At 39.5% G+C, this 14,778-nt stretch overlaps 1 protein-coding gene across 4 annotated transcripts in view; it reads right to left on the bottom strand.

Moving 5' to 3' along the window:
• Positions 1 to 13,845, bottom strand: part of TPK1 (thiamin pyrophosphokinase 1) — a 350,900-nt gene extending 337,055 nt beyond the window's left edge. The window contains exons 1-2 of one of the 4 annotated variants that reach the window (XM_033432268.2): positions 13,729 to 13,845; positions 13,284 to 13,342 (exon numbers count right to left, since the gene is read on the bottom strand). In XM_033432268.2, the coding sequence (XP_033288159.1) occupies positions 13,284 to 13,326 (43 nt within the window). In that variant the 5' untranslated portion in view covers positions 13,327 to 13,342; positions 13,729 to 13,845. Of the gene's footprint in view, positions 1 to 13,283; positions 13,700 to 13,728 lie in introns of those variants that run through there. The other 3 variants (XM_049714730.1, XM_049714732.1, XM_049714731.1) reach the window with 3 other exon arrangements.
• Between the last annotated feature and the right edge of the window lie 933 nt (positions 13,846 to 14,778).

Here is a 14,778-nt window from a genome sequence, read left to right as displayed (position 1 = left end):
TCTGGAAAATCCAACGCCCATTCATGATAAAACCTCTCAGTAAACTAGGGATAGAGGGGAATGTTCCCAACTTAATAAAGACTATCTCCAAAATACCTACAGCAAACATCACACTTAATGGTGAGAAACTCAAAGCTTTCCCAGTGTGGTATCATAAATAACAGACAAATATATCAAAGGAAAATAATAAAGAGCCCAGAAATAGACCCTCATAAATACAACTGATCTTTATCAAAGGAATAAAGGCAATACAATGGAGCAAAGACAGTCTCTTCAACAAATGGTTCTGGAACAACTGGACATACACATACAAAAATATGAATGTAGACACAGACCTTACAGCCTTCACAGAAATCAAATGAAAATGGATCAAAGACCCAAATGTAAAATACAAAACTTCAAAATTACTAAGACATAAGAAGTAAACCTAGATGACTATGCATATGGTGATGCCTTCTTAGGTACAACAACTAAAAGCACAATCCATGAAAGAAAAAATTAATAAACTGGTCTTCCTTAACATTAAAAACTTCTACTCTTGGGCTTCCCTGGTGGCGCAGTGGTTGAGAGTCCGCCTGCCCATGCAGGGGACACGGGTTCGTGCCCTGGTCCGGGAAGATCCCACATGCCGCGGAGCGGCTAGGCCCGTGAGCCATGGCCGCTGAGCCTGCGCGTCCGGAGCCTGTGCTCCGCAACGGGAGAGGCCGCAACAGTGAGAGGCCCGTGTACCGCAAAAAAAAAAAAAAAAAAAAAAACAAAAAAAAAAACTTCTGCTCTGCAAGGGACAATGTCAAGAGAATGAGAAGACAAGCCACAGCCTGGTAGTAAATATTTTCAAAAGATAGATCTGATAAAGGACTTTTCTTCAAAATATACAAAGAAACATTTAAAACTCAACAATAAGAAAACAACTCAATTAAAAAATGAGCCAAAGACCTTAACAAAGGCCTCACCAAAACAAGTTATACATGTGCCAAATAAGCACGTGAAGACAAGCTCCACATGGATCGTCATCAGGGAAACACATGTTAAAACAATATCACAGACACAACTACACACCTATGAGAATGGCCAAAACCTAGAACACTGACAACACCAAATGCTGGTGAGGAAGTGGAGCAACAGGAACTCTCATTCATTGCTGGTGGGACAGTAAAACGTACAGCCCCTTTGGAAGATAGTTGGGTGGTTTCTTACAAAACTCAACTTTATCTTACCCTATGATTCAGCAATCACCTTCCTCGGTTTTTATCCAAAGGTGTTGAAAACTTATGTCCTCACAAAAACTGCACGTGGATGTTTACCACAACTTTATTCATAACTGTCAAAACTCAGAAGCAACCAAGAAGTCTTTCAGTAGGTGAATGGGTAAACTGTGGTACATCCAGATCATGGAATATTATTCAGCGCTAAGGAGAAATGAGCTGTCAAGCCATGAGAAGACATGGAGGAACCTTAAATGCATATTAATAGGTAAAAGAAGCCAACATGAAAAAACTACATACTGTACGATTCTAACTACACGACAGTCTGGAAAAGGCAAAATTATGGAAAAAAATAAAAAAAATCAATGTGGGGGGGAATAAATATGCAGAGCACAAAGGATTTTAGGGCAGTGAAAATGCTCTGTTATGATTCTATAAGGATAGATATATTTCATTATACATTTGTCCAAACCCATCGAATGTACAACACCAAGAGTGAACCCTACAGTAAACTATGGACTTTGGTGATTTTGATCTATCACTGTCGGTTCATCATCTGTAATAAATGTACCACTCTGGTGGAGGATGTTGACAATGGGGGAGGCTATCTATGCATGTGTAGGGGGTCTATGAGAACTCTATACACCTTCCTCTCAATTTTGTTGTAAACCTGAAACTACCCTAAAAAAATAAAGTCTTTTTTTAAAAAAAATGGAAAACAGGCTCTCAGTAAGTGTTCTTGAGAAGAACATCTCATTTTTCAGGAGTAGATTACTGATGCCTATACTGGGATAGTGGAACTGAGAAATAAGAAATGTAAGGAAAATTGCTGCTATGTCTTCCACTGCCTAGAATGGTTCCTGGTACACGGCAATCACTCCAATAACTACTGAATACATGACTACAATATTTAGCCTGGAAAAAGAGAAAAAAGGAAGAAAAATCTGGTTAAGGTCTGTCAGTATTTGAAGGCAATTAAGTAGAAAGTAAGTCAAAGTCTTCTGTATGATTTCAGTTGAAAAATAAAAGAACCAAAGGTCAATTTCAGCTTAAGTACACATTTTAAACAATCAGTTGACCAACAACAGTATGTAATTTCTCAAAAAGTCAGAACTACCTGAACATGTTCAAGCAAAAAAGTCGGAGAGCCATCTCAGAGGGGCGCTACCAAAGACACACTTGCCCCAGAACACTAAGGATTTCTAAAGTCGTCTCTCCACACAGGATTCAGTATTCACAGCACTTTTACTCACATTAAGAATAAACTGCAAGAGTAGTTTTCCTACTTTGAAACAGAAACATAAAGTTGCCTCAACGTAAACAGCGGCAACTGGGCCAGAAGCCCAATTTATACAATTTACACATGGCCTAAGAGTAAATCAAAAGCTTCAATTCTGTAAAGTCATAAAAACAAAAGAAACTATTCCACAGTGATAAATGAACACCTTCAAAGGCAATGGTGTGATAAAGATACAGAAATACCCTCAGAATGAAATCCATTTGTTTGAGCATCTGTTTTCCACCTACAAAGAATAACTCTTTCTGATGGATTTAACCAAGAAAAAAAGAGAATACAATTCATTTGAATGAGAAGTTAATGCACAAACACACCTCATTTTCCTAGAGAACCTCCAAAGACATCTGGTGTTAATGTATCAAAAACCACAGAAGATTTTTTTCCTTTTTGGTGTGACCAAGCCATGACATTCTAGCACTGCGAATATTACAGCTGCCTCCACAGCTCCTCACTTGATATTTTCAATTGTTTTGTCTGAAAGAACAGTATTATTTCTGATAATGCTACAAAGGACCAATTTACAAGACTTTTTTTTTTTAAATTAAGATTTTTAAACTCACTTTAGAAGCTTTTGTTTCGGAAAGCATATAGCTATTACAACGCTAATATGGAAAAGGTGTGCTCGGAGGATGCTGCAGAGACTTAATACCACCAAAACAAAGGAAACTGATTCTCTAGATCACGTGGAAAGGATGGCTTATAAAGTTAATGAGAGTGTACTTACGGCAAAAGAAACAATTTGGCCATTAAGAATGAGGATGAACCAAACATTTTTGTCATCAAATATAATGAAACAAATTAAAAGAACAACAAAAATTAAGGCAAGTATGAAAATCAAGTAAAATACATGGAAAAGTTAAACTACAAACACACAAAGTGTAGTTATGACAGCAAAGTCTTAGTAAGTGAGAAATAAATTGAAGAGAATAAAAAGAAAGGAGTCCAACAATTATGAGTTATACACAAGGAAAAGCATTAAGAGTCAAAGCAGCCAATTTCCCCTTAACACGCAAGAGACTTGAAGACTACCTGGGCTAGATTTCTAATTGGGCAGATGAGTAAAGAGGATTAACCCTTGAAACTGGAAAATCCACTAGTTTGCCTCTTCGATTTCTTAGCTATCCCTGGAGAGCAAAGACATCACAATCCTTAAGCAGAAGCTTTAGCCTGAGGGCTATGTGCCATCCACAAAGGGATGAAAATTTCTTTAAAAACAAACAAACAAAAACACCTGCCAGTTTTCCAAGTTTCAAAGCAGGCACAGCACTTTAATTTAAACAACAAAAAAGCCATGTTGATACTAGGAAAAACAGTCAGAAAACCCAGGTTGCACTCCTAGCTCCAACACCTGTCTCCAAAGGCTTTCTGTGGAAAAGAAACATTTTATTCCCTGTGTATCAAGTTTATCCCAAAAGTATGAGTCTGTGAGCTCACCCTTGCTGATAGAATAAAAACAAAGTATTTGACAAATTATCAAACTAAAGTATCTCTAATGAAAATTTAGCATCTGATTTGAGACGTGCTAGAAGTGTAAACTAAACATGGAGTTTGAAGATTTAGTACAAAAAAAGTCAACTACGGCATTAACAATCGTTTATTTCTCATTACATGTTGAAATTATATCATTTTAGACATTAAAGATAAAGTTCACCTGTTTTACCTTTTTAAAGAGGCCACTAGAAAATTTTAAAGTACATATGAAATTTAGATACTCAGGAAGTGTTGAATGAATAGAGAAAATTTTGTATAGAAGTACAAAACAGCAACTAAGTAAGAGCCTGACATTGACTTTTTAATTCATCCACCAGCTATATTCAATGGAGTGATATTAAAACCTCCCTTTACTTGGTAATCATGAGAATTCTGAAATGTGGACCGAGTCAATCTTTTTTAAAGTTGAAAAGTTTACAGCTGAAAAAGTAAACTGACGTACACTATTTCTTTTGGGCTGAATTGTGTCCCGCATAAATTCCTGTGCTGAAGTCCTAACCTCCTGCACCTCAGAAAGTGACTGTATTTGGAGATAGGGCCTTTAAAGGGGTAATTAAGGTAAAATGAAGTCCTGTGAGTGGGACTAATCCAATAGGACTGGTACCCTTATAAAAACAGATTAGAACACAGATGACCCACAGACCAAGGGGCAACATGTGAGGACACAGAGAGAAGGCAGCCATCTGCAATCCAAGGAGAGGCCTCAGGAGAAACCAACCCTGCCAACACCTTAGTCTTGGACTTCCAGCCCGAGAATTGTGAGAAGATAAACTTGTCTAATCCAGCCAATCAATGGCACTTTGTTACGGCAGCCCCAGTAAACTAATACACTGTTCCAAACAGTTAAAATTTTTCTAATAACTGATGCGGTTTTGCTTTTCACACTTAAATTACAAACTCAGTGCTTCAGTCACACTAGCCATACTTCAAATGCTCAACAGCCACAGATATTAGATAGCCCAGATCTAAAGAAGAGAACAAACCAGAATGTCTAACAAGAACGCTTAATTAGTTGGGATATGTGACCAAGAGGCATCTTGCTACTATATATTGAAGAATTTTTCATCTGTAATTTAAAAATAAAGGCAAATGCAAATAACTCAGATCTACCCTTATGTCATTCTTATAAGGATTTGCTAAATAGAGATTACAGAAGGGAGTTAACAGTTTAGGACTATGTTTGGTACCAATGAATGTCCTCACCAAGGGCTCTTGAGAGATCTGTTGCTGCAAAATGCACAGAACTACTGATGCAGGTGGCCAGTACACATTTATATCACAAAGGAGCCAGTACACATTTATATCACAAAGGAGCCAAAACTCTAGATACAGGTTACCCAGGGATTCCCAAATTAGCTTCTAGTAAAGTGGGGAACGCTAATATCCATCTTCAGGTTTTATACTCCTTTTACAAACTTAGGCATTTTCCATGGAAATTAAGTTCCAGAAATACAAGAGATGGCAGTAATACTATACTAGTATATGAATACTAGTATATGAATGAATCTGAGATATTCCCAGATTCATTTCCACTTAACCATGAGGCATCAAAAAACTATGACCACTATAAATAATTTCGTGCATCTAGAAATAATAAATTCAACAAGCGTGGAAGAAAAATACAGAATCCAGGAAAAAATAGTTTTGGTAGCCCTAAGTGAACACATTACTAAATAAATAGCTATCTCCTTTGAGAATTAGAAAAATGAATGGATTTCAAAATGTAATAATCAATATAATAAAGTTGATCTAATACAAAATATTTTACATATGCATAGACTCTACTTAAACTTGCTTTTTATACTAGTTTAAATTTGACCAAGGAATTCACGTTTGTATATATTCCTACTTTCCATAAAGAAACTAAGGCTCTAAGAAATTGAGTGTCATGCCCAAGGCCACATAACTAGCGAAGAGGATGCCTAAAACTCAAACCCGGACTTCTAGGTCCAGAACTTTTCTATAGGTTTTACCCTGTTGAAGCATTAAAACTATGCCCAGCACACAGTGTCATGTAAATGTTAGTTGTTACAAAAATGTGTAATATAATTATGCTGACTTGATCAAGTGTGTGCTCATAATACTTCAAATGGTAATTTGATTCATAATAAACCTCAACAATGGTAATTCAGTTTGGAAGAAATAACTCCCAAGAGCATTATGGTCACAGGAATCCTTTCAAAATTTAAATGTATATAATCTTTTTGCAAAGAAATGGAGAGTGATAGATAAAAGGCTTTCTAGCACAAATTTATGATGAAATTACGTGGGGAAAATAAAATGGAACTTTTCGGTTACAGTTTATTATATATACTTCTAAGTGAATGATGATTCATAACAAACTGCTGTATTTTTTTATTCCATCATATCAGCTTAAGAGGGATATAAACACTTTATTTAAGATGCCAATACTTGGGACTTCCCTGGTGGTGCAGTGGTTAAGAATCCGCCTGCCAATGCAGGGGACACGGGTTCGAGCCCTGGTCTGGGAAGATTCCATATGCCGCGGAGCAACTAAGCGCGTGGGCCAACTACTGAGCCTGTGCTCTTGAGCCCGCGAGCCACAACTACTGAAGCCCACGCGCCTAGAGCCCGTGCTCCGCAACAAGAGGAGCCACCACAATGAGAAGCCTGCAAACTGTAACGAAGAGTAACCCCCGTGCGCAGCAACGAAGACCCAACGCAGCCAAAAATAAAAATAAATAGATGTCAATACTCAATGTTAAGGGGGATTTAAAAATGTGAGGGACAACTGTGCTGGATTTAAAAAGACTGAACCAAATGCACAGGTAGTCCTAGTTTGGAACAAGCACCTGGAAAAGTTGTTTTGAAAATGAGAAAATTTAAATATGGTTGGGTATTAGACACTGACATTTGACATGGAAAAGTAGAGTTATGAACAGAATAAAGCAACTCACAGTATGTTCTCATTTTGCTTTAAAAATACCTAACTGTATTTATACACAGAAAGTATCTGGAGGGATATAAATATGAATATACACACACTAAATGTTCACAAACATGGAGATAACAGTGGTAATCTCTGAGAGGCTGAAATACAGCATTTTTATTTCATTTTTGTTTGTCCATATCTCCTAAATTTTTATAATGCATATGTACTATGTTGTGAAAGTTTACAAAAATGTTTAAATATCAGTACTTTTAGTAAGCCAGAAATTAAAACCTCTAATTATTTGCTCTATATCATAGGTTTGTGAAATAAGCACATGTAAAATAATGGTTCTAAGGATGCTTTTACTCTTCACTTTTATTTTAGCTATGAAGTATTTAAAATACTTTACTTTCAAACATATGGAGTTCTAAATATAAAGCTTGATGATAAAAACTGAAATGATCACAGACACTAAAGCAAAAAGAAAATCCAGATTTTTAAGAATATTTTGAAAATGCATCTATACTTACAGAGTTTAAAATAGCAATAGTATGTGCTTACCAGTTAAACATTACTCTTCACCAATTTAAAAAAACCTTTAGATAAAACGTTAAGAAGTCAACGAGCAAAATAACTAAAATGTCTGCATTCTTACTATGTATCAGTGTTAAATGCTTTACAGATACTCTTTAATCTTCATAACTCTCCTTGGAAATTGTCATTCTATTTTATTGATGAGAAAATCAAGACAAAGAACTATGTATCCAGAAAAAATAAAGAAACTCCTACTTGGTAATCATTTTGCAATATATACATGTATCAAAGCAGAAGTAATACAACATTATATATCAATTATATCTCAATTAAGAAAAAGAAACTCCTACAAATTAAATTCTTTAAAAAAATCACAGACAACCCAATAGAAAAATGTCAAGAATAACCATCATCAAAAAGTCTATAAATAATAAATGCTGGAGAGGGTGTAGAGAAAAGGGAACCCTCCTACACTGTTAATGATAATGTATACTGGTGCAGCCACAATGGAGTACAGTATGGAGGTTCCTTAAAAAACTAAAAATAGAGCTACCATATGATCCAGCAATCCCACTCCTGGCCACACATCTGGAAAAGATGAAAACTCTAATTCAAAAAGATATGTGCACCCCAACGTTCACACCAGCACTACTTATAATAGCCAAGACACGTTAGAAACCTAATGTCCACTGATAGATGAATGGATAAAAAAGATGGGGCATATATTAACAACGGAATATTACTCAGCCATAAAAAAATGGAATAATGCCATTTGCAACAACATGGATGGACCTAGAGATTATCATACTAAGTGAAGTCAGACAAACGCAAATATCATATGGTATCACTTATGCAGAATCTAAAAAAATGATACAAAGGAACTTATTTACGAAACAGAAACAGACCCACAGACACAGAAAACAAATTTATGGTTCCCAAAGGGGAAATAGAGGGAAGGGATAAATTAGGGATTTGGGATTAATAGATACACACTACTATACATAAAACAGATAAACACCAAGGACCTATTGTATAGCACAGGGAACTATATTCAATACCTTGTAATAACCTATACTGGAAAAGAATCTGGAAAAGAATAGATACATAGATATAGCTACAGATATATGTATAACTGAATCACTCTGTATGCCTGAAACATTAAAAATCAACTATACTTAAAAAAAAGAAAAAGAAAAGAAAAATGGCAAGAGACAAACATTTCCCAAAGATGTACAAACAACCAATAAACAAGTGACAAGGTCAGCATTCTGCCATAAGGGAAATGCAAATTAAAACCACAGATTCCTCTACACTCACCGGAATGGCTAAAATTTTAGAATAACAATACTAAGGATTGAAAATGAACATTCGAGGTGATAAACGTAGCATGAGCTAAGGCGAAAGTATTGAAGCTCCAATAAATGTTCACATAAGTAAACAGTGGGGAGTTCAGCTTGGCTTGGACACAGAGAGGTGATAAAGTATTCTGGAATAGTGGTTAAGAGTCAGATCACGGGCTTCCCTGGTGGCGCAGTGATTGAGAGTCCGCCTGCCGATGCAGGGGACACGAGCTCGTGCCCTGGTCTGGGAAGATCCCACATGCCGTGGAGCGGCTGGGCCCGTGAGCCATGGCTGCTGAGCCTGCGCTTCCGGAGCCTGTGCTCCGCAAGGGGAGAGGCCACAATGGTGAGAGGCCGGTGTACCGAAAAAAAAAGAGTCTGATCACGAAGGGCCTTTAAGGTCAGGATAAGGACTTTAACCTGTATATGATTAGCAATGCTGAACCATGACATGGATGACACAATTTAATTGAGTTTTAAGGTATACAAAAGGCTGCTTTGTATAAAATGTTCCAAAGGCAGAAGGACACAAACTTTCCAAAGTTTTCTGTCTCCTACCTTGCAATAAATCTATCCTCCACACTGTGGTTATACCCTCACTGCTCAACCATTCTTCCAAAACCTCCACCTGTTCTCTCCAACCTTATTTCTTCCTCACTCGCCACCAGATGAACTGAATTAGTTCATGGCCACAGATGCAGCACTGAGCTCTCACTCAAGGAAGGCCTAGTGCCTGCAGTGCTCTGTGCTTCCCCCCAGGCCTCTCACAATTTAAATCCAGTGCTTTTCTGGATGTCCACTTGACACCTGTCCATCCCATCATTTCTCTGCCTACTCCAGCCTGCCCTCATCTTCTCCCCAGTCCCCACGGTTCCTATGTGGGTCCTATCAGACATAATTTAACATCTAACTAGAATCTGTCTTGTTTTGTTCTTGATTCCAACAAGACCATAAGCTCCTGGATAGAAGGGATCACTTCTGTATCCTCCACAGCACCTAGTATCAAAGGACATCCACTAGCTACTTGTCAGTTCCTCTAGACAACAGAAATGCAAACATATCCTCAGATCCAGTAATTCCATTTCTGGAAATTTATCCTACTGATAAACTCACATAAATATGCAAAAATAATATAATCAAAGATATGCATTCTAGATTATAATAAGAAAAACTAGAAATAACCTAAATGTCTATTAAGAAAGCCTAGCTCCTTTGTGTCTATACTGCCCATTAAAAAAAAAAAAAAGTTGGGATATCTACACATATGGACCATCATAAAGTAGTAAGTGAACAAAGCTGCAGGAAAGGGCATAAAACAGGTCACACACACACACACACACACAAATTTAGAAAAACACAATTTAGAGATTTAAAATGACAATCTCTGCTATGGAGATTTTTCCCTGCAGTGCTAAAAACAAGACAACGGGCCCAAAATGGAGTCATGTATGCCACATCCCCAAACCCAGACTTAATACTTAACCCAATTATGTACAGCTTCAGCTCTCCCCAAAATGGAATCTTAAACCAGCCAATCAGGAATCACCCTATCAGCACTAGTGAAGGAATCTGCCTGACAGACCCTTACCATCCCCTAAAGGAAAGTGACCTTGCTAGAACCAATCTACCTTTTGCTAGTATAACTTCCTTGTTCCTGCCCCCTTCTGCCTACAAAGTCTTTCATTTTGTACAGCTCCTCCAAGCTCCTTTCTGTCTGCTACATTGGATACTGCCCAATACATGAATTGTTAAATAATCATTGAATAAGATTTGTAATATTTACTCACTTGCATTGTTTAACATACAGAAATACTTCTATTTTTGAAAAATGAACAAAGAGCACACAGAATCTATAATAATCTTTGTAATAGAAGAATATTGATACGTTTTCACCCACTGCTCCAAGAGTAATTTACAAAACAATTTATAATATAAATCCATTTTATTTAAAACAAGAATAATAATATACTGGGTTATATGTACAAAAATAAATATTCATAACATTCCACCTTGGGACTTCCCTGGTGGTTCAGTCGTTAAGAACCTGCCTTCCAGTGCAAGGGACGCAGGTCTGATCCCTGGTGGGGGAACTGGGATCCATCCTACATGCCGCGGGGCAACTAAGCCCACATGCTCTACAGCCCCTGTGCCACAACTACTGAGCCCGTGCGCTCTGCAGCCCGCCCGCCACAACTAGAGAGAAGCCCCCCACGCCTCAACGAAAGATCCCGCATGCCGCAACAAAGATCCGATGCAGCCAAATAAATTTTTAAAATATATTTTAAAAAAATGCCACCTTAATAATGGTTATTTCCAGAAGAGGGATTACAGGAAAATTTCACATTCTAGGTTAGTCGTTTTTCTTTAAATAATAACCATTTACTTCAGTTACAAAAAACAAAGATTAAAAATATATATTTCCCTGAGCTAATGACCATTCCAGAGATGTGCATTTTGGTCCACCTAGCAATTAGTTCATCTGAAGAGAATCAGTTTGTCAGGATGCCTGCTATACTAAACCTGGGTACACATCACAGGTACATCATGCCTAAAAATTAAATCCACAGAAGTTATCAATACAAAAACTACCTCTCTGCTGTAAAGTATTAAGTGTCTGTTTGATGAAGGGAATCCCTCTCAATGTAAAGTTAACCTCGAATACTTACCGAATTACTATAAGAGGCCAGGCGTTGCAAGGGCCCCTCATCATACACTTTTCTGTTTTTAAACATCCCTCATTTATCTAGAGTCGAAGTAAACTTCTAGGGAGCCCGTGCTTCTAGTCCAGTGTTTGAGAAGAGATAGGAATCTGTATAAACTTTTACCCTTAGGAACAGGAGGAAACTAGGAGAACCACTAAATCCCAAAGATCTCCGCAAAGGAGCTCGGGATTCTGCCTGGTAGATCTGTGCTTCATAGAGGATATCACGGCTCTTGACAGTTCCCCTACATGCCCTGTCCCAGTGAGGAGCTTACACATGTCTAACTTGACGAGTCTAGGCCTCCTTCCTAAGCCTTTGATAGAACACAGAGGGAGCAGAACTGCCTGTGTTTCCTACTATTTCCTACTTTTCTATTGCTCCAGATCTTTTCTATCTCAGCACTGACCCAGAGATCCAACCATGTTAGCCTTACTGCTGAATCTAATAGCTTGAAGCCAAGCGCTTTACGTGTTTTACAACTCATTTATACTCACAGTAACGCTGCGAAAGATTCCTATTTTATAGATGAAGAAACTGAAATACAACCAGCAAAGCTAAGATTTAAACCCAGAGACCCTGTTGCCTCACTCCAACCTTTACTATGCAGCACTATCTATATGACATATCTCATTAAACCTAGAAAACACTAGAAATCCTCCTTTCTAACTAAACCTAAAGCACTTAGATTTAGTAACAAATCTTAACGTCAACAGGCCACCTGAATCCAATGTTCTCTCTTGGAAATGCTATTAGTGCCGCTGCTGTTGGATAACAGAACTATGAAATTTCATTTGCAAAACATTTATGTTTGCCAGTGATTTTCTTAACTTAGGAGAAGCCGTTTAGTTATGATTAAACACCCAACCTCTTAACCAAGTCAATGTAAACCTATCTGGGTTCAGATTCTAGCTCCATTACTACCTGTTTCCTTTACGTGTAAAATAAAATATGAAGTATATATAAACAACTTAGCACAGCAAATGACTGGAGAGGAAGGAGTCAGTGTTCCCTACTGTTATTATCCTTTGATTGTTTTACCATAAATACTCCCAGGATGTGGGAAAGCTGACGAGTTCAGATCAAATTCAATATCCCACCCCCTCCCAAAAATATTCGTGAATTCATGGGTTTAGAGAAAACTTTAAACATGAAAAAGCTATGCATTCTATTTAAATTGATGAACTGATAAACTAGAAGTTCTACACAACAGAAACACAATAAAAACTGGTAAATAAAAAATGTTTATCACGCAATTAGCACACAAGTCAGTTACTACACTCGATAATGAATGCGACAATTAGCTTCAAAGAACTCATTCTTCCATCTATTTCCAGGTGAATTACAATGCCTTTACACTTAGAAATAATAAAAATTCTTGAGTATTATATCTTTAAAGCATTTTTTATTGGGTAACCTCTGGCATTTTCCATGGATTACAAACCGGCAGGCAATAATAAAGGCAATAAAGACTGACCTTTACCCCTTTGGCGTCTAATGTTCTACTGTTAGAGATAAGTTCAGACTGTTAAGAGCCTAAGAGCTCACATTACAAGTAGGGCGTCGTCTTCTCCAGGTGAAGGGCATAAAATACATCATCTTTTAGCCCTCACAACTCTACACCGCAAGGACTAAAAACTATCCTCGTTTTTTTCAGATAAGGAAACTGAGGCACAAGAGAGGTTGAGTAATATGCCTAAATGGAGGACATCTGAGGCAGATTGGAAACCATTCTGGGTCTGGAGTCCAGCCCTCTTAACCTCATCAGGGATCTGGGGGTGCGCACATCAATGTCAGTGTAAAACGTGTTAAGAAATACAGTACCAGTGGGAAGCAGGGGTTCCAACGGGGTAATAGCATGCTCCATAACGGATTACTGGTCTCTGCATTAAAAACATAAAAACGCCACATTAGAACTTCTAGCTAATTAAACAGCGCGCGAAAACGTCAGTACATCTGGTCTCCGGGGCGGAGCACGGAGCGAGCCGCGCTCCTGGCGTGCGGGCCCGGGCACGGCAGGCAGGGCGCGCGGGGACGCGGGAGACTCGAGCCCCAAAGGGTTCCAGGGCGCGCAGGGCAAAGCATGCGGGCGCCACACGTGCCTCGACAGGGCCGCCCCGTCCAGCGTCTCCCCGCGCCGCCGTCACCATCCGGGACCGGGGGAGCCAAGAAAGCCAGAGCGGCGAGGGGCGGCCACCTCCTCCCCGCCCCGGCCTGTAGCCCGCACGCCGGGAACGAAGACGGCGCGCTGGAGTGTTGTCGCACTTACATAATGGCGGGTGGAGCCACCAGCGAGCGGAGCGCAGAGTGCGGGAGCGAGGGCGATCGACCGCTCGGCGCTCGGCTGAGGAACCTGGGAGACGCGCGATCCCCGCTCGCAGATTTAAGTGAACGGCGCTTGAGGTGGCCCCGCCTCCTTCCGGGAGCCGGAGGCGCGTGCAAGCCGCTTGCCCCGCCTGAACCGCGTGTCCACGCAGGTGAGGGCGCCGTACTATCCGCTCACCTGGCCGCTGCCTTCTTCCCGTGCCGCGCTCTCTTCTAGGCTAGCTCGTACCTGAAGCCATCGCTGGTGTTTCTGCCGAGCGCTCGTCACTGAACTTTGGCACGGAGGCCGCTATTTGCTCCAAACCAAGCGTTAATTTCCCCGTCACCCTTCGTCAGCTTGGCATCAGAGCCAAGCAAACGTCCCAAGTTATCCAGAGCCCGTTTTCTCGGTCCTCATTCTTTTTGATCTCTCGCTTGCAGCTTGTGTACTTAAGGAGCACGCCTTCGTTAAAGTCTTCACTTGGTTGCAACAATCACAGAATGTTTTCGTTGGCAGGAACTTTACGCTGCTTACTTGCAGCTCCGCTCGCTCCAACACTCCCAACTTCAAGAGTTCATTCTGTGGCCACGCAGCCTTTTCCAAGACTCTGCAAACCAGATCTCTAGACTTAGACTCCCTAGGCTTTACCTTTTCCAGGCTAAACTCTTGTTCTTTCGAAGTTCTTATAGGACCTGATTTTTAGACTCCACCATCGTGGTTCCCATCCTCTGTATTTAATGTTGCTCAGAAACTGTGATTCTGACAGCTGTTGAGAACCGTGCAACTGTCAGCACGTGACAACTCGTGCAAACCCCTGCGCTAAGAGACGTGACCAACTCTATCACGGTTTCTATAAGGCGGATCCCTAGGACACAACCATTAAAATGCCTAGCTGAGAAAGTTCTAGCCAACAGCTGATGGCAGGCCCCTGACCTCCCAAAGGGCTTGAAATTGTGAATATGTTTCTTAAGATTCAGAAGCATCTCTCTCAAAGACCCGAGAGCCATTCCCTGC

This window comes from Orcinus orca, chromosome 9 (genome assembly GCF_937001465.1).
Source record: "Orcinus orca chromosome 9, mOrcOrc1.1, whole genome shotgun sequence".
Taxonomy (NCBI): domain Eukaryota; kingdom Metazoa; phylum Chordata; class Mammalia; order Artiodactyla; family Delphinidae; genus Orcinus; species Orcinus orca.
This window is presented reverse-complemented; position numbering and strand designations above follow the sequence as displayed.